The sequence below is a fragment of the Acomys russatus genome, chromosome 24 (assembly GCF_903995435.1).
Source record: "Acomys russatus chromosome 24, mAcoRus1.1, whole genome shotgun sequence".
Classification (NCBI taxonomy): domain Eukaryota; kingdom Metazoa; phylum Chordata; class Mammalia; order Rodentia; family Muridae; genus Acomys; species Acomys russatus.
This window is the reverse complement of record NC_067160.1, coordinates 9,120,395-9,143,135: the sequence shown is the minus strand read 5'-3', so window position 1 is coordinate 9,143,135 and position 22,741 is coordinate 9,120,395. Positions and strand designations below refer to the sequence as shown.

Below are 22,741 nucleotides of genomic sequence, written 5' to 3'. Positions count from 1 at the left end.
TGAGTGCTAACTGCATACAAAGAAGGAAACTGGAGTCCTAGATGGAACGACGCAGGCAGAAGACTTGACAAAGGAAAAGCTGTTCCTGAAAGACAAACACCGAATGTCAGGGCAGTGGCAGCGAAGAACAGTGTTAGCCAGGCAGAGAAGCCAACTGGGTCTTGGCTATGAAGGGAACTGATGCTTGTGTTTTCATGGTCTTCTCCTTTTTAAACGACACAAATCAGCCTTCCGTCCAGGATAGGCACTGAGGCTGGAAACTGACCTTGCCAGGTTGTAGTCATCAGGACATGAAGCCCAGATCATCACCCTCCTGGTGGCCAGTGCCCTTACCTGTCTCTTCCCAGCTTTGCTGGATGGGGTCTTACACTATTTGTTTATCCTCTTTAAAATGATTTATTTACTTAATTTAATATGTATGAGCATTCACCTACAGGTATTTATATATGCCATATGAGTGCCTGGTGCCCTTCGAGTAGTAAGTGCTCCTAACCACGGAGTCATCTTTCTCTCCAGCCCTCTGCTTATTTATCATATATAGATAGATTTTGCAGTGTGTAGATTCAGCATAGAACAAGGCTCCTATTTTGTTTTAGTCCAGTGGTTCTCCACCTGTGGGCCTCGACCCCTTTGGGAGGGTAAGCCAAACAACCCTTTCACAGGGCTCACTTAAGAGCATCTTCATATCAGAGATTTATGTTACGACTCCTAACAGTAGACAAATTACAGTTATGAAGTATCAACAAAAATAATTTTATGTTTGGGGGCTAGTGCAACATGAGGAATCTGTTTTAGACTATAACAGAATTCATCTTTAATTCTTAATCAACAGGTAGTATTCTGCCTTACTATAAACAAAAGAGAAAACAGTAAATATTTGTTTGTTTACTGAGACACAGTCTTACTATGTAGCCTTGACTGGCCTGGAATTGACTATATAGATCAGGCTGGCTTCAGTCTCACAGAGATCTGACTGTCTACGCCTCCAGAGTTCTGGCATTAAAGGTATTTATCACCACCTCAGATTATTTCTTTTTAAAAGAACTACTTTGTGTGTATGCATGCGTGTAGGCATGTGTGTGCATGTGCATGCATGTGTGTGTGCGCGCCTGTGTATGTATGCGCGTGTGTGTGTGTGTGCAGGCATGTGTGTGCGTGTGTGTTTGTGTGCCTATGTGTGTATGTATGTGTGTGCGCATGCGTGCGTGAGTATGCGTGTTCACACGAGCAAGGCAGCATTGGGTCTGTTCCAGTTGGAATTATAGATAGTAGTACACCAATTCATATGGGTTCTGCGAATAGAACCTCTTCAAGAGCAGCAAGTGCTCTTAACCACTGAGCCATCACGCTAGCCCCTAAATAAATGTATTTTAAGTTAACTTGAAGAAGGCAGCAAAGATTGGAGTTTTCAAAACATTTTACCTGTGGTCTTGGTATAGCTACCTTTCAGATAAAAATTGATTAAGTTTGATGCCATTTTTTTATCCTTATTAATAACAGCACTGTTGAAAATAAAGGGAAAGCATAATTTGCCTTGTTTCTCTAAGGAAGAGTAGGCCATGACTTTTAAACTTTACCAACGAGACACTACAGCTGTTGCCCAAGTACACTCTGCTTCTGCAGAAATGCTTACAGAAGTTTGTATTTCATATTCAAAAAGACATTTCCTCTTTTACTTAATGATCCTGCAGAAAATTATCTAGCCTGTGTCCAGCAGAGACGGGGAAAGAGTCCTGATTAGGCTTTGTTCCCAGTGAATGAGGTGGGAGGTGACGGGCCTGAAGAGCCAGGGCGTGAAGAGCTGGAACACAGCTTTAAAGTTAGAAGACTGTAATTCCAGTCCCAGCTCCTCCTCTTGACAACAGGAGTGACAAGCAGCGAGTCTTCAATGTCTTGAAATTATCACAAGCACATGATAATTTAGTGTAATCATTAGTAGCGGTATAGAAATATTTGCTTAGGAAAGTGCCCGATGACGTTCTTAAAACCCAGGAAATGTCCTAAGTAAGTTGAGTGCTGGGATGGAAAAACAGTAGGACACACACTCTCTCTCTGTTTCTCAACATATGCACACACTCAGAGATACATATTCATATACGGTATGTGTGTGTCTGTGTGTGTCTTTGTGTATTTTGCTGACGTTGAACTAAAGATCCTCCTGTCTTGGCCCTACTGGGGCTCCGTAGGTATGCACCACCATGCTCAACAAGATAAGAGAGACCCCACTGGGGCTGAGTTAAGTTTTAATACAGCACTAGAAAGGGCATGGTTTATACTTAATAAACTATGAGCAAAATCAGTATTTCTGGTCGATTTTATTATAATTTTTTCACTATGATAATCAAGTAATATCAGTATTTGAAAATTTACAGCTTATTTTCTTCCAAGAAGAGAAAAAAATTATAAAAGGAATATTCATAGAGTTTTTATCAAGATAGTATATTATAAATTTGTTATGTATAATAAACAAAATGATATGACATGTCAGTGCATCTGTGAGCCCTATGCAGCATCAAAAAGCCAATATAAACTTTATTTTCATGTAAAGAAAAACTTTTTAAAACGCATTCACTCTATTTTTGTTTAATAGCCCTTAAAAAGGGCTAAAGAGATGCAACTGCATGTAAGACATTTTGAAAGTTGGTGACAGTGACCTCAGAACATGGCTGAGTATCTGCACTTGCAAAGGCATCTACAATTAGGTATCTGTTAGGTATGCAGCTTTCACCCTTTGACAGCACACTCCTGCAAAGGATGTAGAGTGCAATGGGGCAGAGAATCGAGTTTTCATTTTGCCTTAAGTGCAAATGTTTCATTTGAAGTATAGCATGTTTGTAAGACAGCTATAATTTCCTGTGAGCAAATTTAAAAAAAAAAAATGTGTTACTTGTGCTAACAGTCATGAGTGAGACTTGCATTAAAAAGTAAAAAAAACAAAAAAACAAAAAACCCACAGCTGGGTGTGGTGGCACACGCCTGTTATCTCAGCACTCGGGGAGGCAGAGGCACTTGGATCTCTGTTGGTTCGAGGCCAGCCTGGTCTACAAAGCGAGTCCAGGGCAGCCAAGGCTACACAGAGAAACCCTGTCTCAGAAAAAAAAAAAGGTAAAAACACGGGCTCATACACTTAAGTTCACTCCACTGCCCAGGCTGCTTATGAACAGCACCCCCGCCCCTGCCCCCCGCCGCCCGCTTGGGCTGCAGTCCACAGACATATGGTGACCAGAGGACAAACACCTAGAAAGCATTTCAAGTACAACAAAGTGTTCACAGTGACTGCCGATGCAGGGGCAGGCTTGTTCACCGTCACTGAAACGGCTCGGTGCCTCACTTTGGGAGGGTGGCTCTCACTTGTGATGGATTCCCGTGGCCAAGATAGGCCTGAGATTCATCTTACTCCAATGCTCCTTTGGACTGGAAACCATGCTTACCTTTTAATCCCTTAAAACAAAAACCAAACCAAACAAAAAAAGCCTGTTGGCCTTGGCCAGGAAAATAAACCCGAAGAAAACAAACATTTGGCCATTTTCTTGCTAAGGAGCCCTTACCAAGATGTCTGGCCCTTTACCCGCTGATGACTGTACAGCGCTAGGCCCCAACAGAAGGATTGTCAACAGATTTTATTTACAACCCTTGAGGAAAAACCCTCTTGCTGTTTTCACTTCTGTAGAGGATAAGTTTGCAAGGGGGTGGAGGTGGGGGAAGCATTTGGCAAGCTTCCAAAGCACACTGTCTGGTGGTGGTGATAACACAATTATTTGTTTTGATCGTGAAAGCATCTACAATGCTCTTGTTTGTGGACAGTATCCTGCCCCACTGAATGTATTTATCTCGGGTGCAGATGCAATCCACACCACTTTCTCAGTGTTCAATCTTTCTCCTGCCAGAAGTTTCCAATCGGCCCAGAATCCTGCTGTTCAAAGATGTCAGTTCTACTTGGCACACCTATGAAATGCCTTTCACTCAAATAAAAGAGAGTCGGTTGGCTGGCTGGCTGGCTGGCATGAACACACTGGTTGGAGTGGGCAACTCACCAGTATTCATTATGTACATTTAATGGGGAGTAGCTATACACTATACAGATGTGTATTTAGATTTAAAACAAGTCGGTTAGATTCAATAACTCACAAGAACTCCCAAATAAAAATTCCGTTTATATGGAAGTCATACTTTATCTAAAACCTCCCAAATAAAAAGGCACCCAGAGAGATAAATCCCACAGTTGTTGCTTGTATTTTTCTTTATAGTAGAAATTGGAAAAATCAATGTGGCTCGATGTCTCTAAATTGTGTTCTTGAGCATGTCTGAGCAGCGCCTCAGGAGCAAGGGAGGCAGCAAAGCAGCTGCAAAGCTTTATCAGAACTGGACAATGTACCATAAGTGTCACCCGTGGAGACATCAGGGACATCTACGTGCCAGCTACTGTTTGGGCTGAGTTCCATGAGTGGCACATTTCCTATAGTACAGCTGAGTGGCGGGCACCTAAACCACACACTTTGGAAAGGGACTCCACCCATGCTCTACCCTGGAATGTGGAGAAAGGAAATGAGATGTAGGAGGCACAAAACAAATAAGAATGCATTTTACTCACTGTGTTAAAATTTGGAAAGAGCCCAACAGCAGAAGCACTGTCCACTGGAAAAGACATAAACGGTTTGATGTCCAGCGAGGGCTGCATCATCAGGGTGGGTGTGCGCACGAGAGCAGGAAGGGTGGTAGTGTGGCATGCACTGCCTGCCAAAAACAAAGCAAAACAGATTCAGTCTCTCACTCGCATCCATCTCCCTCTCACGCTCACAGCACTAACACAAGGCTGCTGAGCTGTGACCTGCAAACACAGAAGTCATAGAAGCAAGAACCGGGCAAATGCAGCCAAAAGGATCTCTTCGTGGACTGAGAGACACGCAGAGTACTTCCCTGGGCATGAGCCAACAGTTTCTCTGGGTCAGGTGACACACTGACCCCAGGTCCTACCAGCAGGTATGGCACTATGGGCAATGTCCTGGCATCCAACCCTTCTGGCACCTTTGAGAACCCACAAAACCACAAAATGCTAGAGAGTAAAAGAGAGGCCTCTCAAGATGCTCTTTGCTACTGGGAGTAAACGGCCAGCAGCATGTTTTATGCAAATCGGAGATAATTACCAGGATTGTTTTTTATGAAGAAGGAAACTTGGACTTTGGCAGCTACTGACTATAGTTATGACTCAATTTGTTGTCTTAAAAATGATCACAAAGTTGTCCTCACTCTAGGGGAAAGATGAAGTCTAGACATGGAATGGCTAGAAAGTACAAGAAAGCAGATTGTGGTTTGGCTGCCGACAGGGAGCTGGAGACAGGAACTCAACGTTTTGTCTTAATGTTCACACCTAATGAACTTGTGTTCTTTGGGCACCTGTCCCTTGAACAGTTAGTTCTATTAGTTGTTCTTTACTTGGGTATCTGGCTTACTGCAGGGCTTGGTGATTTAGAATGGTGCTGGCATTCCTCCTGCTGGTCATTGGCAGTCATAGAGTATAGATGTTTGTTGGCCTGCTTGGCTCTCTGGGAGACAGGCTATGGCATGCACTGTGTGTGTGTGTGTGTGTGTGTGTGTGTGTGTGTGTGTGTGTGTGCGCGCGCGCTTTTGCAGGAGTGTATGCACATGTGTACTCATGCATGCAGAGACCAGCCATCAGCATCAAATGTCATTTCTCAGGGGAATCCACCACCTTGTTTTCTGAGTCATGGTGTTTCAAGGGGACTTTGCAGATCTGGTAGATTGGGGAGCCAGCGGCTCAAAGCCTTTTCCTCCCCCGTGAGCTGAGATTACAAGAGTAATCTCCCAGCGTGTGTCACCATGGCTGCCTTCCATGTGGGCGCTGGGAATCAAACTCAGGTCCTCACTGGGTGGACACCAAGCACTTTATCAACTGAGCTACGTACACAGTCCAACGTATGTACACAGGTACGGATGTGTGCATACTAATCTCACATCAGATAATTTACCCACTTAAACTGTAAATTCAATAGTTTTTTTGGGCATATTCACTGAGTGGCAAATGAGCATGATCTTTACACTCGGAAGACATTTACAACTTAAACTCTACACGTCGCAGTCCCTTCCCACTTCACCCAGCATCTCCAGCTGCTCACAACCACCAGTCTGTTTTCCTTAGTACAGGTTTATCTGTCCAGAACACGTCATTTAAATAAAATGTCTTTTGTGACTGCCTTCATTTGTTTGACGTGAATGCTTTCAAGGTATTTTCATACTGTAATAGCATGTATTGGAGTGCTGAGCCTTCTCAAGGCTCAATGTTATCCTACTGCAGGAATGCCCGACCGTCTGCATAGTCATCTGTCACGTCATAGGCGTTTGGACCAGTTGCACTTTGCAGCTACTTCGAAGAGGGCAGAGACTTTCACATCACCACCAGCAGCACGTGAAAACTCCGTTCCCCTTGGCGTGCCTATCTAGGGTCACATAATAATTTCGTGGAATCCCTCACCTGCTTCAAGGAGAAATGAGTAGTGTGAAAGAACGCCCCAACTATTAAGGTGTCCACCAGCCTCTCACAGTGTCCCCAGATCACTGAAGCTCCTGCCTGAACATTAACTTGTTTTGGTAACGGAGTTTCCAAAAACACTGGTGGCATGTTGCCAGTCAGGCACAGATAGTATTGGCGATCTTGTTGGAACAGAGTGTCATGGCTCACTTATATTGATCTCTTGTGTGTGCATTTGTGTGTATGAAATGAAATATATATTCCATATATAAATATATATTCATATATATGTATATGCATACACACACATAAACACACACACACACACACACACACACACATATATGTATGTAAGAAATAAGGGAGAAAGGGGCACTTGAAGTATTAACTGCAAGGGCCATGAGTCAACCACAGCTATTAGGAAACAGAGATGAGGATTCAGTAGAAAGAATCGGGAAAGAGTATAGATGAAACAGCAATTTTTTTTTTCCTGCTGCTCAATTAAATAATCAGCTTTGGCCTGGGATTATACACCACTGGCATTTAATTACATATTTATTACTCTCCTAATCAGGGAATGCTACCCTTCCTTGCTAACTTCAAACTTGAAGATCCAAGATGACGATGTGTCACGTCATTGCATCAGATGTCGCGGAGGGCTTTGAAAGGAATCACTTTAGAACTGTAGCTAAATTGAAAGCTAGAGAAAACGGCATTTAGTAATTTCGCATCATGAGGATTACAAAGAGTAAGTAGGCAGAGCTAGTCCAAGCCACCTACTGAACAAACACAGCTGTTTTGTGGCTGCTGGTCTCTGAAAGGGAAGTTCCATCTATGAGGCCTCAACAGTGGCTGTGAGAGCCGGGGAACACAGAGGTCTCAGGGGCCCCGTGAGAGTCACTCTGTAATAACAAACTCAAATCAAGGAGAATGCAGTGGGGAAACTCAAAAGCAGACTGCTCCATCAATGAAGGTCAGAATGTTCTGGAATTCTTCCTCACCCAGTCACATCTCTATGCTAATAGACAGGAGGCTGGAGAACTACTTCGCTTCCACCATTCATTAGCATAAAAACTTAGCAGCTGTTTACCATCTCATTAGCATTTTAATGACACACAATTTGCCACGTTAAACACAGATTGTTTTAAAGTACTGATGGGTCTTCTGAACAAACCATGCGTCCATCAATACCTTCGCCCCAGTCTCCCTGTTCTCTGTTTTTTGTTTTTTGTTTTGTTTTGTTTATTTATTTATTTATTTTTTTATGTGCTGCTTCACCAAGACACTCTTGCAGATGGAAATAAAAGACAAAGCATTTTTCTTTCCCTCTTGGTCACAAGTTATTTCATGCTTTGATCCTCTGTCACTTTATTCCAGATTTTGCTACTACTGCTGGCAAGCCTTTCTTTCACCTTTGGCTACCTCAAAGTCAGAGAAGGCTGTGAGCAGAAATTTGGCTAAAATGCATTCATCCTGCAAGAAAATGTTCAATTTTTCTAAAAGTCAAAGACTTGCTGAGATTAAAAAAATAAAAAATAAAAAAGGAGAAGAAAAGAAAAATGGTGAACAATGCAATAATGAACATTTTCATGCAAAAGTGCCCCTTTGCACTGCCTTTCTCATGAGTCAGGGCCAATAATATTTAACTTTTTAAAAAAGCAAACTTGGGGGTTAAGGAAAAAAGGGGGTTATTAAGTAAAATGTAGTTTATTAAGATAAAAAGAGTGCTTAAGCTTAGATTTAAGTGAAGGTGTGAAGACAGGCATTTAAGCTTAGATTTAAGTGGAGGTGTGAAGACAGACAGTTTAAGCTTAGATTTAAATAAAAGTGTGAAGACAGGCAGTTAGAAAAGGGCGCTGTGCTGGAACACACCCAGGGGCAGGTGGGTGTGGCCCACCAGTAAAGGTGTCACTAATGTTTCTGCAATTATTCAGCAATATATGTGACTCTAAAATGTGTGTATGTGTGTGAATCTGGTAAATGTACATTTGAGAGTGGGTCAGCTGTACGCAAAGGCCAGAGGAGAAAGGCAGGCACCCTACTCTGTCACTTTCTGACTCACTGCTTTTTAAGGTGGGGTGTCTCTCTGAACGTGCAGCTACCTATGCTAGGACGCCAACAAGGCTCCAGCCCTGCTCCCATCTCTGCACCCTGCCGCCAGCCAGCAGCTTCTGACACTGGGGTTATAGGTACCTTGTGCCCCGAGGAACCTTTCAATGGGTGTTGGGACCCAAACTCAGCAAGCACTCTTATCCAGTGAACTATCTCTCCAGCAGCAACAGATTTTTTTTTTTTTTAATTGTTAATTCTGCCAGCTAGTTTTTGTGAACGTGACACAAGCTAGAGTCACCTCAGAAGAGGGATCCTTAATTAAGGAATTGCCTCCATCAGATTGGCCTGTAGGCCTATCTGTAGGGCTGTTTCTGGATTAATGACTGAAGTAGGAGGGCCCCGCCCACTGTGGTTAGTGCCGTCTCTGGGCAGGTGGTCCAAGGCAGAGCAAGCAGATTAAGTAATCAGGGTTCCTCTATAGTCTCTGCTACAGTTCCCGCCTCCAGATTCCTGCCTCAGGTACCTTGATACTAGACTGTAACCTGTAAGATGAAATAAACCCTTTCTTCCTCAAGCTGATTTGGTCAGTGTTTTGTCACAGTGATACAAAGCAATCTGGGACACTAACCTTTTCCACCCAGTGTGCTAAGTACTGAGATTTATCAAGACTTTCACATAAATGAATGAAGTCACAGTAGGGCTTCAGCTTATTTGATGAGGTTTTTTATGCCATATATGTTCAGCCAACTTCCTGTTACAATCACACAATCACACACACACACAGACACACACACACAGACACACACACACAATCACACACACACACAGACACACACACACTCACACACACACAGACAGACACACACACACTCACACACACACAGACATACAAACACACACACACACACAGACACACACACACACACACACACACACACCCCTCCCCTTATGGAGAATTCTTTTCAGGGTGGGCAGACATTTCCTCTGAGAAGGAAATGTAAAAGAGGAAGAGGAAGTAGGGAGGGAGGAAAAGGGGAAACAATAGCTGGTTTCAATGCTCAAGGTCAGGGAGGAGACGCCTTAAACTCATGTTTCTAAGGCCTTCCAACTGTTGTTAACTTAGCATGCTCAGCATGGCAGGGTACCCTACTTTAGGGATACAGTTTATTAACTCACCATGCTCAGCATGGAAGGGTACCCTATTTTGGGGGCACAGTTATAATTTCCTGAGTCCCAACTAATAGAAGTTATATTTGTCTATCCTATGAAGCCAGTGATATGTGAAAGACTCACCATTCTGATCATAAAAAAAAAAAAAAAAGAAAGAAAAAACCCCACAACACTATTATTTCAGCCAACTGCGTCTGTAACATAATAGGTACCTTATCATGTCAATGGATTATGTCACAATCCATCACAATGAAAACTCATTTGAGGGCCCAGCGACACTTGGAATTATTACCTTCGTCTCTGACCTTTAGAAATGTGATCTTGAAGGCACTTTTAGGTTATAATCCCAAGGCTTCCTGGTGCCTCCTCTTTGTGCCATAACAGAAACAAACAAAGGACCTAACTCTTAGATGTGAGAGCCAGACAACTCAAATGAAGAAACATTTGCAGGGTGAGATGAAGTCTGTTCTTTCCGGGGCAGGGTCTTCATGTATGCCACTGTCAGGTGTGCCCGTTCCAGCGAGTGCTGACTAGAAAACTGAACGTGCCCATCGTATATGCCGAATATGGACCTCCCAAAGATCTCTCTAAAGACATTAAAATGAACAGCAGTTTAATTTTTTTCTCTTTTCCTTGCTTTCCTAGCTTTGTGGCCCCTCACATTGTAGGTCTTTCCCACTGATCAGCACAACCAACAGCCAGGCATCTCCCTCTCTTCTCCTAGTCTGTTGTGTCAGGAAAATATAAAATACTAAGAGGTCCACTGAGCAAGCATGACCGCTAGGAAGTAGCTACGTGAACAAAAGGTGAGATTGGAAAAGCTTTGCTTCCAAAATAGTTATGGAATAGTAGCAGAGGACTATGGACCAAGTATATTATACATGGCACAGACATTGATGTGCAGATGCATATGTAGATATGGATAGCTATGTATATTCATATCCACTCATATATTTGGACTTATGCACTCATTTGATCCTTGCAACAGCCCAATAAACAAACAAAATATTATTAGCCTGATTTCAGAGAGGGGAAACTAAGGCACAGAGTGAATCCGACTTCACACAGTTTATATGTGCAGGTGCAAGAATTCAAATGCAGGCAGGCTGACTCCTGGCTCCTCGTTTTTATTTTTTATTACCAGGTTATTGCTGAATCTAGGTACATTCTCCAGCTGTAGAGACGAAGATTTAAACCTCAAACCAAGCTATCTAAAATGTTAAATAGGCAAACAAAAATTCTTTTTTTTTTTTTCCAAGACAGTGTTTCCCTGTGTAGCTTTGGCTGTCCTGGACTTGATCTGTAGACCAGGCAGGCTGGCCTCGAACACTCAGAGATCGACCTGCCTCTGTGTTCCTTCCCTCCCTCCCCACCCTAAGGGTTGGGATCACACAGCGCCCAGGTGCAAACAAAAATCCTTTACTGTCCTGAATTAGCTAAAAACCCTTGACATTAACATAAATGTCTGATACTGAGGTAACTAAAATGTGAGTTTTTTTTTTAAGTCCCATGAGACCTAGTTCTAGAATATATTGATTTAAAAATAATTTTCTTTAAATGTTGTTTTATTTCCTCAGATGAGGGGATGAGATGAGAGCCTTTCCTGAGCCTTTCTAGCTTTCTGAATTTTTGCTGGCTGGTTCAACTCAGCAGTTTTGGCCCAAACTCCTCTCCAGGTTGACTGGTTAGAACTGGCTTCTTTTGGTTTCTGTCTGAATTGCTCTGCCTGGCTTCAAACTAGTTCTGGCAGTATGTTTTAATCTTCTGGCTTCTTCTCATTCGCTGGCTCGTTCTCTCTTCACCTGTGTCTATGCTAGTTCTCTCAGCAGCCTGTCTCTGTAAAACTGTCCTGTAAAAAACTCTCCTCCTTCTCCCTGTGCTGCTTTTAAGTAGCCTCTTCTTGCTGTCCTGTTCTCATTGAGAGGTGGACATATCCTATCTCTGATTCATTCTGTCAGATCTTTCTCTGGTTTGCCATTTTATCTGCCCCCTAGTTAGCTCCCACTTTCAAACATGGCTGCTTCCTTCTATAAACTAACCTTATCTTCATTGTTTGGGATTAAAGGTGTGTACTAAGGACGTGTCTGTAGTCCAGCCTGATGATACTGTAATCCAGAGTGTGTCTGCATTCCAGCTGGGTCACATGTCCCTACAAGGTCTTTGGATGTGACTCCTTGCCAGAACAGCCATGTTGCTGATTCACAATTCCTCTACAATATTCCCAAAGATTCATATTATTTCATTTATTTCAATAAATAGTTATAAGGGGCCAGCAACGTATGGTATTAATGGGTTATAAACTGTGTCAGGACTTATTTTACCTTTAATATAGAATAGGAAAATACTAATATAGCACATGCAAATATTACGGTATTCTCTACATGGTAGGTACTATGCAGATGATGTGTACTCCTTATTTTATTAAAATATAATATAACCCCATGAAGTTTGTATTACTGCCTCTATTTTCCAGAAGAGAATGATGAGATTTAGATCAATTAAGATCACTCAGTAGGGGTTATAGCCCGTGGTGGTTTGAATAGGTATGGGCCCCACAGACTCATGCGTTTGAATGCTTGACCCATAGGGAGTGGCACCATTAGAAGGTGTGGTCTTGTAGGAGGAAGTGTGTCACTGTGGGGGCCAAGCTTTGGGGTCTCCCATGCTCAAGCTATGGCCAGTGTGGTACACAGTCCCCTTCTGTTGCTTTTGGATCAAGATGCAGAATGCTCAGCTCCCTCTCCAGCACCATGTCTGCTGCCTGTGTGCAACCATGCTTCCCGCCATGATGACAATGGCCTAAAGCTCTGAACTGTAAGCCAGCTGCAGCTAAACGTCTTCTATGAGAGATGCCATGGCCATGGTGTCTCTATTGTTCTTCACAGCAATAAAAGCCTAACTAAGACAGTGTGGATCCAAACTCCTGTTGTTGACTCGAAAGCCTAGACCATTATTACATAAAGCACGTTGTTAGGTGAAAAGGTCCTGCCAGCGGGGGGGAGGATGCTGTTTAAAGGCGAGAGCACTTGCTCACCCTGAGGAAGCACAGTCCTGGGTTCTTTCTTTGGAATGTGCTGAGCATTGTGCTTGAGACATAGCCTGTGTTTGTATGCGTCAACAGCTGTGGCTACTGGTTACACTTGGGCCCCAGATACCATGCCACGCCCCAGGAAAACCCAAGCAGCTAAGTCCATTAACATTTATCATAAAAGGCAAACTTGTAGAGGGGACGTCATGTGGTACCAACACAATGTTTGGGCGGGTCAAGGGAGAAAGGAATTGTTGCAAGTTGGGTTCCTCAACACCTCCCTAGAAGAGTTAACTTCTATGATGAGCCTTGCCGAGTGCATAGTATTTTGGAAGGTGAATATGGGAGAGGCAGTGGGCACTGCATAAGCACACAGAAGAAGTCAAATATATTTAAGTGGATCAGTATAGACTCTCAATGTATTCTTAGGGTTTATAGATTAGAGGTAAAACAGTAAAGAGATAAACTAGAACATCTTTATAACCTCGGAATAAGCAAAGGTTTCTTAAACAGGAAGTTGAAGGTATTGATCATAAAAAGACTGAAGAACATATCCTGCTAAGAACAAGGATACAGTAAAAAGACAGCTCCAAGGAAAAGGAAAGACAACCTACAAAGTGGAAAAGGTCTAATTATACATATGTAATGATATATATGTGTGTGTGTATATAATTGTATCTATATCTTTATATATGGGGTGGAGAATGGAGTGACTCAAAGACAGCATGAGAGCACGTCCCAGATTTTATATATATGTGCATGTGTGTATGTATATATGTATATATATTCTGCATATACATATACACACATACACACACATACATAGCTATAACATAGATGGTATGGTATAGGTGGTATATATTTAGGTCCCTTGTCTTTAGAAAGACCATAAAAAATTAGAACAAGAAAAATGAGGAAAAGGACCCCAAATAGACATCTCACAAAAGTAGCTATTAAAATGGCCAATAATTCTACAAAAGGTGGTTCATTATGATTGGGGATAAGAGAGTTATAATTAAAAGGAGATGCTACTACGCAACCACGAGATCACATCCACAATAAAGAAAGAAAGACTAATCATTGGCGAAGCAATGAGGAGTCAATAATGAAGCATAAATTGTTACAACTACTTGGAAAAAACTAATTGGCAACATCCCCCATAAGATTAGTACGTCATCCCCCATGAGTCGGCAATTCTGCTTCCAGATAGATGCCCGACAGAAGCAGTATGAATTATAGAATAGTCATAGAAGCAGTAGTCCCAACTGGAAAATAGTCAATTAACCTATAAACTACAGAAAGAATAAAATGATTCTGGGATCTTATACAACAAAACATTCATAACAATGGGCTTTGGTAGTGAGAACAAAATCAATATCAAATTATATCCAATAGTGAGTAATAGAACACTTGGGGAAAATAATGTTGTGGAGAAAAGAACTAAAGGTGTAGGCACAGCTGATGCCATTACGAGCAGCACACAGGTAGGCACACTCAGCCTATGTGGATGGGAGCATGGCTGCTCTAAGGAAAGGATGAGAGGGGGTGGAAAGTGGAGTGACTGCAATACAGAACTAGGGCATCTCCCAGACATTAGAAACGCCCTCTCCTTCACCTGAGGACCAGGCACACCAGTGTGCTGTTTTTCACGTTCTGTGAAGTCCTGTGTGCTAACCTACTGCACCAGTGGAGCTCCCAGGGTGCCTTTCTGCATACATTAACAGCTGTTTTTAAAAACAGGATCACTACTGTTAAGAAAACATCTCCACAAATCAGAAAAAAAAAAAAAAAAAAAAAAAAAAATCTCAAGGATGATGAGATGGCTCAGTGGTTAAGAGCACTGAGCTCCCCTTCCAGAGGGCCAGGGTTCAATTCCCAGCACCCACATGGTAGCTCACAACTGTCTGTAACTCCATTCCTAGGGGGATCTGACACCTTCATACCAATGAACATAGAATAAGATTAAGTAAATTATTTTTAAAAAGAAAAAAGAATCTCTTCAATAAAAGGACTTTTCCAAATATTGTCAGGTTCTTACAATGTGTTCGGTGAGATCTGCATTCCCTTTTCCATGCCCAAGCTGATGGTGCTTATCTAAGTGACTTGTCAGTTAATAGTCATCCCATGATGTTGGGACTTCCTTGCTGGCCTTAGGAAAGGAGGATTGACATCCAATGTTATCCAAGGGGCTAGTGTCTACCTGAAAGTCTGAGGCTATATGATTAAAAAAAATCATTTTAATATATAGGAATGTTTTGCTTACTTGTATGCAAATAGATGCACCATTTATGTGCCTTGTGCCCAACGGGAAGTGGGGGTGGGGGTGGGCAGAAGAAAACATCAGATTCCCTGGAACTGGAGATACAGATACTTGTGAGCTTTCATGTGGGTGCTGGGGATTGAACCTGGGTCCTCTTAGCCTTTGAGCTACCTTTCCAGCCCTCTGAGTCTAGATAGTTTTTAACGGCTGGCTTCTGGGTGGGCCTCGGGGACAGTTGAGGTTCTCCCTACACCTTAGCCTGCAAAGCGATTCCTTGGTATCTGCCACTGCAAGAGCTTGGGGTGGGGGTGGGGGAATGCTGCATTTACAAAGGACTCCTTGGCATCCCTGTGCTCTGGTGTGCAAGCAGCAAGAGGTTCTGCGTGAGGAAACAGCGGTGAAGTTTGCCGTGATGGATTGTAAGGCACGATGTCCTCCAGTTTGGTTTGGCCGTAACGCGCAGCCTTTATACGAAATGATGAACTCATCGGGAACGTGGCTTTTCTCATGCTGTGGCGTAGAGTACACACAGCCAGGTAGCGATTGATTTCTATCTGGCCCGCGTACTGCATTTCTTGTATTTAAGTGCTGAAAGAGTGAGTGAGGTTTATTTACTATGTAGTGCACATTATGGTTTGGGTAAGCGCGTGACATGCTTTGCTGCAGTTGGGATCTATTGAGAAAAATAGGAGCCTTACACAATTGAAGTGTAGGTGATCAAAACTGAATTAGAAATTGGTCAGCTTTATTATTGTTCCTCAACTGGTTTCCCAGTAGTGTGAGGCAGAGCTGTACAAGATGGAAGACTCAAAGAAGGAGAACAGGCTTTTACAGCTGCCTTCTAAGCTTTGAGAGCAGCATTTTAATACACCTGACTTATCAAAGGGAACGTCATGTGTTGGTTCCTGAATTACCAAGCATTTAGAGAGGCCAGCATGATCTCCAGACACAGATGTACTAAAATTGTCTGAGGACAGGCATGGCTGAGAGGTCACAGCAGTCTGGTGACTTTTTTTTTTTTTTTTTTTTTTGCCAAAAGACTCAGGGAGATGGTCCTAAGCCATGTCAGCCTAGTAACTCCTAGCCTTGGCATCCAGACTTCCGTGCAGTCTAAAAGCTTTTTGTGACAAACACAGCAAGGGTTTGCTGTCCTCACATAGCACCCTAGAAAACGAACTGCACTGTAGAGCTACGGCTTATTTTAGTGTCCTAAAAATACAGACTTTCCTAAAAAAGACACAGTGTTTCCCAAGTGATCGAATATTCCCACTGAAGTTCTATCTTATAATATCAGAAGTAAATATAGTTCGGATAAATGTAGTTTACATTTTATTTGAGTGAAATAAGATTTCACTCTGGCACCTGACTGGTGAAGAGTAGCCCAGTGTCACCATTTTGAATATTTAAGTTGGTACAACCTAACTTGTATAAGAATTGCAAGTTATTTTTATTATCTTTTTTTCTGGGGGCACGTAGAGAAGGGTTGAGATGGGAGTGGGGGGTTGGTCTCTTGTAGCCCAGGCTGGCCCTGAATGTTTGAGCTCACTGTGTTGCTGAAGACATCATTGATCTCTTGTTGTTTTTGCCTCTACCTCTGAGAAGGGAGGTTAGATATATCACCCACCAGAGAAAGCATCCTTTGTGGCCACCATTTAAGTGTGGTTTGCTTTCTTGCTTTGAATTTCAACAGGAAAAACAAACAAACAAACAACAACAAAAACACCTTTTAAAAGGGGGATTTCAGTGTCAGTTTTTTGTTACTATGAATAATGGAAGAAAAAAAATTCTGATAAAAGAAAAATTGATGTAGCCAAGGACTGGCATTTCTCTCCAGCTTACCAAAAAGCAGAAGACTAACAGCGACACCTCATTTTGAGTAAGTCTTTTAATTTCCCCAAAGGGAAAAGGAGAAAACAACAGGGCCCATTAAAACCAGGCTTTGGCGCACGGCTTGGATCAATATAACAAATCCAAACAGCACTGCAGTAGTAGGGGACCCCCACACTTGGGTTGGTGGGTTCATATGGAAGCACCATTGGAGCTGTCATTAACTTCGTCTCTGAAGAGACATTTCCCCAAGCAATGGAAACTGGCCTTCTGCTGGAGCAGGCCAATGCAGCAGGCCCTTCTGGCCTCTGGCTCTCCTTAAAGGCCAGGAGGAAAGGGGCTGGGTCCAGGCGCTGAGGAGTTCAGTGTACCAGCTAGTGCTGTCCATTGTAGCTCCAGGACTCAAAAAATGCAGCATGCCTTCGTGAGGAAGAATCCCAGTTCCTGCTTTCAATATTTAGGCTATTTATATTTAAGAGCTTAAAAAGGGGTGGGTGGGGGAAGGAATTGTGGTCTACATAAATTATACTCTTTTTTTAAAAAGATACCCTCCCCCAGGCTTGCTCAATGTAAGGAAACACAATTAATGTTTGCTCTGCCTGAGCCTTCTATGCCTACCTTAGTAAAAGAGGTAAAGGTTTCCTAGGTTTAAATGTTAACCAAGCACTTGAAAGTGATGAAAAACAAAAAACCGTTGTTGTCTCCTGCCCCCACCAAAGCAATAGACTCCCAGAAAGCACAGCTTGGAAAAACAGATAGAAACAGCAAAAGCCACCGTGGCCCCCTGTGCGTGTGCCTTTTCATGGCCTACCCGGCATTCAGAAAAACTGCCAGTGAACTGTTAGCAACCGTGGCAGCCATCATCAAAGGGGATGTGCTTCTGGTTCTCTCTACCATGAAAGAAGCCATTCTTTGCTGGGAGCAGAGATGGCTCCCAGCTGACATCCAGGGTCACAAGGAACATGGAGACCACTGTGATATTCCCAGGGAATCCTGCCGCTGGACTGTGTAACCTCACAGTGATGCCAGTGGGTGGGGTAGGCAGGTTTGAGTAATGTGGTATTAGGGCTGACATTGGGAGAGGGAAGGAAGGACGGTGGCTGAGCGTGCCTTAGATTTGCAGCAAGGTATGGAATCAATACCATTTCCTTATTTAGAGTTTCCTAGTTTTATCTCCTGGGATGCCTACACCATCACCTTTTTCTTGTGTAGCACCCAGGAGGCAGAGGTTAGGTGGATCGCTGTGAGTCTGAGGCCATCCTGGTCTACAAAGTGAGTCCAGGAGAGCCAAGGCTACGCAGAGAAACCCTGTCTTGGAAAACCAAACCAACCAACCAAAACAAACACACAAACAAAACAGAACAAAGAAAAAAAGAAAGTATAGGAGTGGCAGCAACCTGGTAACGCAGAGCACCAAACTCCTCCGAGAATACTGTGCTATCACCTTCGCCGTGACAAATGGGACATTTCCTGTAGCTGAGGGTGCTTACAGTGCACAGGGGCTTCCGTGGGTGTTTAGCAGACTGGGCTAATACCTGGCTTGACTTCTTGGATCTCTGCCACCCTTGACATCCTAGCAGTTGATTCTACTTGTTTCAGTCAAGCAGCAGTTCCTGAGCCCGGAGTGATATGCAAAATAGCATCTGATAAGGCCCCTGCCTGAATACTCCAGGACTGCCTGCACTGGAAGTGATTCCTCAGAAATGACATCTTTGCCCTGTGTGCGGTGTTTACTCATGTAGGATTACACTTCCTTTGTTCTAGTTTTTCTTTTACAGGATTTCTTTCTTCTTCCTGTTTCTCCCTCTCCTCTCCTCCTCTCCTCCCCCTCCCCTCTGTGTGTGTGTATATGTTGCGAATGTGTCTATGAAGTCCAGAGGACACCTTGAATGTAGTTCAAATGCATCACTGTTTGTTTTTATTTTTATTGTTTATTTTTTGACTTTTCTTTTTTAAGACAGGTTTTCTTACTGATCTGGTTCTTACCAAGTAGGTTAGGCCACCTGGCCAGGGGATCTGAATGTCTTTGCCTTTCCAACCCTGGGGTTACAAGTGCAAGCCAGCATGCCTGGTATATTTTCACTGGGTTCTAAGGATTGAACTCAGGCTGCCCTGACAAGGCAACTTTACTGACTAGGCTATCTCCCAAGTCTATCTGTCCATCCTTCCTTCTTTCCTCCCTCCCCTTCATTCTTTTTAATTTAAAGAACATAGTTATTAAAGTCATTGCGGTTTTTAATCTTAGAACTGGACTTTCCATGTTTTCTCAATGTCCTTCTCCACGTAGTAAAATGTTTCCTAACACTATATAAACAGTGTGTATTACGGCCAGCATCATGAGGTGTTTATTGTAGGTAAGGAGTTTAACAGCATCCTACAGTTACCTTTGTGTGTGCTGAGGGCACCTGTAATCTAGTCTCAGAAAATCTCTAGTACGCCAAACGTTATCATTAACTAGAGGCGTCACTGTGCGGTCTGTGCAATCACTAGATTCACCCTTCCTACGTAAGTGCAGGTCTGCACCTCTGGCCTGCACTGCCCTCTGCACTCTCTGCTCCTTCTTCTCTGGTAGGCTCCTTGCTATTCTGTTTTTATGCTTTTGAATCGTGTTAAAGATTCCACATAGAAGGTGTGTGACATTTTTCTCTCTGACTGGCTTATCATACTGAGTCTCATCCATATTACTGCAAGTGATGTGATTTAAAAAAAAAAAAAAGCTAGATAGTATTTCTTACGTGGAATATCTATTGGACTTCTCAAATATTTCTCCCTTGCTCACTCAATAAACTAATTTCCTAGGCTCACTACTGGCTTCTTTCTGTATGCTTTCATCTCTTGGAACTGCTTACCCTGTGCAATACTTAGCTCATCAGAAAACTATGGGGCATGATGGACACAATGGGCTTGCAATGAGGAATCCCACAAAAGTAAAGAATTTTATCATAGTCCTCATTATTCTTCTTGTCAATGATTTACGGCACAAGGCAGCACAGGAATGGAAATGTTCTCTTTCAGAAACCATTTATTTTAACTCTTGGTCTCTTCTGGACTTCACATAGCTTTTTAAGCACTGTGTGCTTTAAAAGACACCAACGTACAGGAAACAAAAACCCATCATAAAAATGGGACTGATGCTCCTTGAATTTATTTGATGAAGTATATTCCATGTAAAGTTCCAACACTGCATAATATCTACGCATTTTCAGTTGGGTTGCTTTGTCCGCCTCTTTTTTCTAACAAGCCAGATCTCCGTCTTTCTTTTATCCGTTGCCAACCCCATCCCCAGCCTTGACTCCCAACCTGCAAGCCTTTCCTGCCTCTCTCTTCCTCTGTCTGTGCTGTCTTACTGTCTCTTTGTCCATCCTGCATTGCAATAGTACTGGGAACTACAAAGTACCCATGCACTTTTGTCTCCACCTCCTTTGCAGCTCTGCTGTGTTAATTCTGTTTTTATTGCTTTCATTATTTCATTATAAATGTTGAGACTGAAATGACACAAGGATCTGGTCAAGACACAACAATTCTACTAGGCACATCTGTGGCTGTGTCTCAAGTGTTGACTGCAGCAACTGAGGACTGATTTCTTATGCGCTACCACAGTGGTATCTACTGAACTTGTCATAGAATGGGACAAGTTAGGAACTTAGATGCACTGTGGACTTTTAGTGTGTATTTTGGAAATGTACCATGAACCTTTAGAGTGTATTTTTATGGAAACTTAGCATTGTGTTCTGGAGTCATAGAAACTTACTGCTTTTCACTTCAGGGATCATGGTTCTGACATATTTACTACATTTAATAAGATGTATGGCATTGTGCTCAGTTTGCAAAATGCCTGCTATGTAAGTGTGAGGACCTGAGGTTGGATCCCTGGAGCTCCCTGGCCAGCTAGTCTCGTTCAGTCAGTGAACTCCAGGTTCCATAGGAAACTCTAACCCAAAATGTAAGTGGGAGTGTGCATGTACACATATGAACACACACATATCACATGCACACATAACAGATGGTATTAAGAAAAGGATGCCGCCATACAAAATGGCAGTAACAGAAGAGAAAGGACTAGACAAAAATCCTCAAACCAGGTGCTAGCCTATTGGGATGGCTGCACTGAGCAGCAAAGCCTAAGAGGTCACACAGCACATAGCCTGAAGGGCTGTGGAAAAATTAATGAGCTTTGGCTTTAAGACACTAGTTTTTGTTGCAAGAGTCCACTGAACCCTCCGTGTTTACACCTCTAATCCACCAGTGAGGCACAATACAAAGAACCTGATGCTGTTTCAATGTTTTCCAAACCACCTAAAATCCCACTGGGGAATGTGAGATAAAAACATCTTCCCGCTGCCCAGGGTTTCCAGGTCTTTTCCTGACAGTAACATTTATTCATGTTTTACAAACAGAAATATTGAAAGGAAAAGGGGAAAACAAAGTGGTAACTTTCAAGTAGGAGTGAGGTTGTCAAAAACACCTTTTTTACACATAAAATCCACTCCCCTGGAGCAGACACTACTTACTCCCTGGGGGGAGCTAAGCTTACAAGCTGTCCCAAGAGAGTTCTATGCCCAGGAATTGAAACAAACATGAAACCATTGACTTTGACTTAAACTAGATGGACCCTTACAGCCTGAAATGTACCTGTCATAGAAATCATATGACAAGAGCACAAATCACCCTCGTCACTGTCACTCCATTTACTGCAGGAGGACCAGTCACTATTTGACTCACTCATATTGACAGGGAGCGCCCTCAACTTAAAGAGACGGCTAGAGAGAAAGCAGAAAGGCAATTCTCACACACTTGGATTAAATAGACACTTTAGTTTTTTATCCAGCAGTTACTCTAAGACAAACTTCAAAGGGAAAAAGAACCGTAACTCAGACAGACAGTGCAGGGAAGTCATCCAACCCCATCTTTATGATATTTAGCCAAGTGCCTCAATAATAAACTTTAAACACAAACAAGTTAGGAAAAACAGAGATAAGACCAGTTGAGCAGGTGGGGGTGGTTGGGTCTTAAATTTAGCCAAGTGTTACCCGCCCCCCTACCCCCACCTCAATATGATGTTTTCCTTTCTCTGCAGTGTCTTTGAACAATTTTATATTCCTGTCACACATTTTGTGGAGAAGTTCTCTGCGGTGTGAGTGCTGAGCAGTCAGTCAACAATGCTTACCTTCACTTTAAAGATTACAGTCCCCGCTCACACCTTCCCTCACGCATGGTGCGCAGTGGCGGCTTTACACTGAGAGATAAATTCTTCCATCATTTCAACCCGGTGCTCCTGCAAGATGCGGCTCTAGCAAACGGCCAGCCAGCAGTGCATCTGAACAAATCGCAAGTCCTGTAATTGCTGCCTAGCTCTAATTACTACAGGGGAAGAGTGTTTGCAACGTGACTCCAGGGAGAGGGCCGGCTACCTTCTGACGACATCCAACCAAATATATCCTAAAAGACTGACAATCACTTTCTGTATTGTAATTTTTCTCAGTTGTCACCCCTCCCCCCCCCCAATGCACTCCGCTGTGGCAAGATGAATCAGATACCTGTCTCTCCCCCAATAACACAGCTCAATGCTCACAAAGTATTTATCACAATGATTTGGAATTCTCGGTATCACTTAGATTTCAAGAGGTTGTTTTGTTTTTCCTAAATAGGCAGCCAGATCTAAAATTTAAATTTGCTTTGTATTTCTGAGCAGAACCTGTTTCCAAATGAACCTGATTTGTATTCTGTTAGCAGAGAGTGGTTTATTTACAAGCCATTTGGCATTGAAAAAAAAAAAGTGCTTTCTTTCCCATGGAAATTTAGATTTAAATAAAGATTTGGAGCATATAATTAAAAAAAAAAGACTAAAGCTGATGACAATTTGATGTTGACAACATTAGCAGTGATGTCTATGCATTCCAACTCTAAACCCTAATTT

The 22,741-nt window shown here is 42.7% G+C and overlaps 1 protein-coding gene across 5 annotated transcripts in view; it reads right to left on the bottom strand.

Moving 5' to 3' along the window:
* The window catches only part of Znf385b (zinc finger protein 385B), a 291,955-nt gene that overhangs the window by 86,247 nt on the left and 182,967 nt on the right, over positions 1–22,741 (bottom strand). For 3 of the 5 annotated variants that reach the window (XM_051166982.1, XM_051166983.1, XM_051166984.1), the window contains one exon: positions 4,592–4,734. The exons of 1 other annotated variant lie outside the window; for it this stretch is intronic. In XM_051166982.1, coding sequence (XP_051022939.1) covers positions 4,592–4,734 — 143 coding nt within the window. Of the gene's footprint in view, positions 1–4,591; positions 4,735–21,991; positions 22,201–22,741 lie in introns of those variants that run through there. One more of the 5 variants, XM_051166985.1, reaches the window with a different exon arrangement.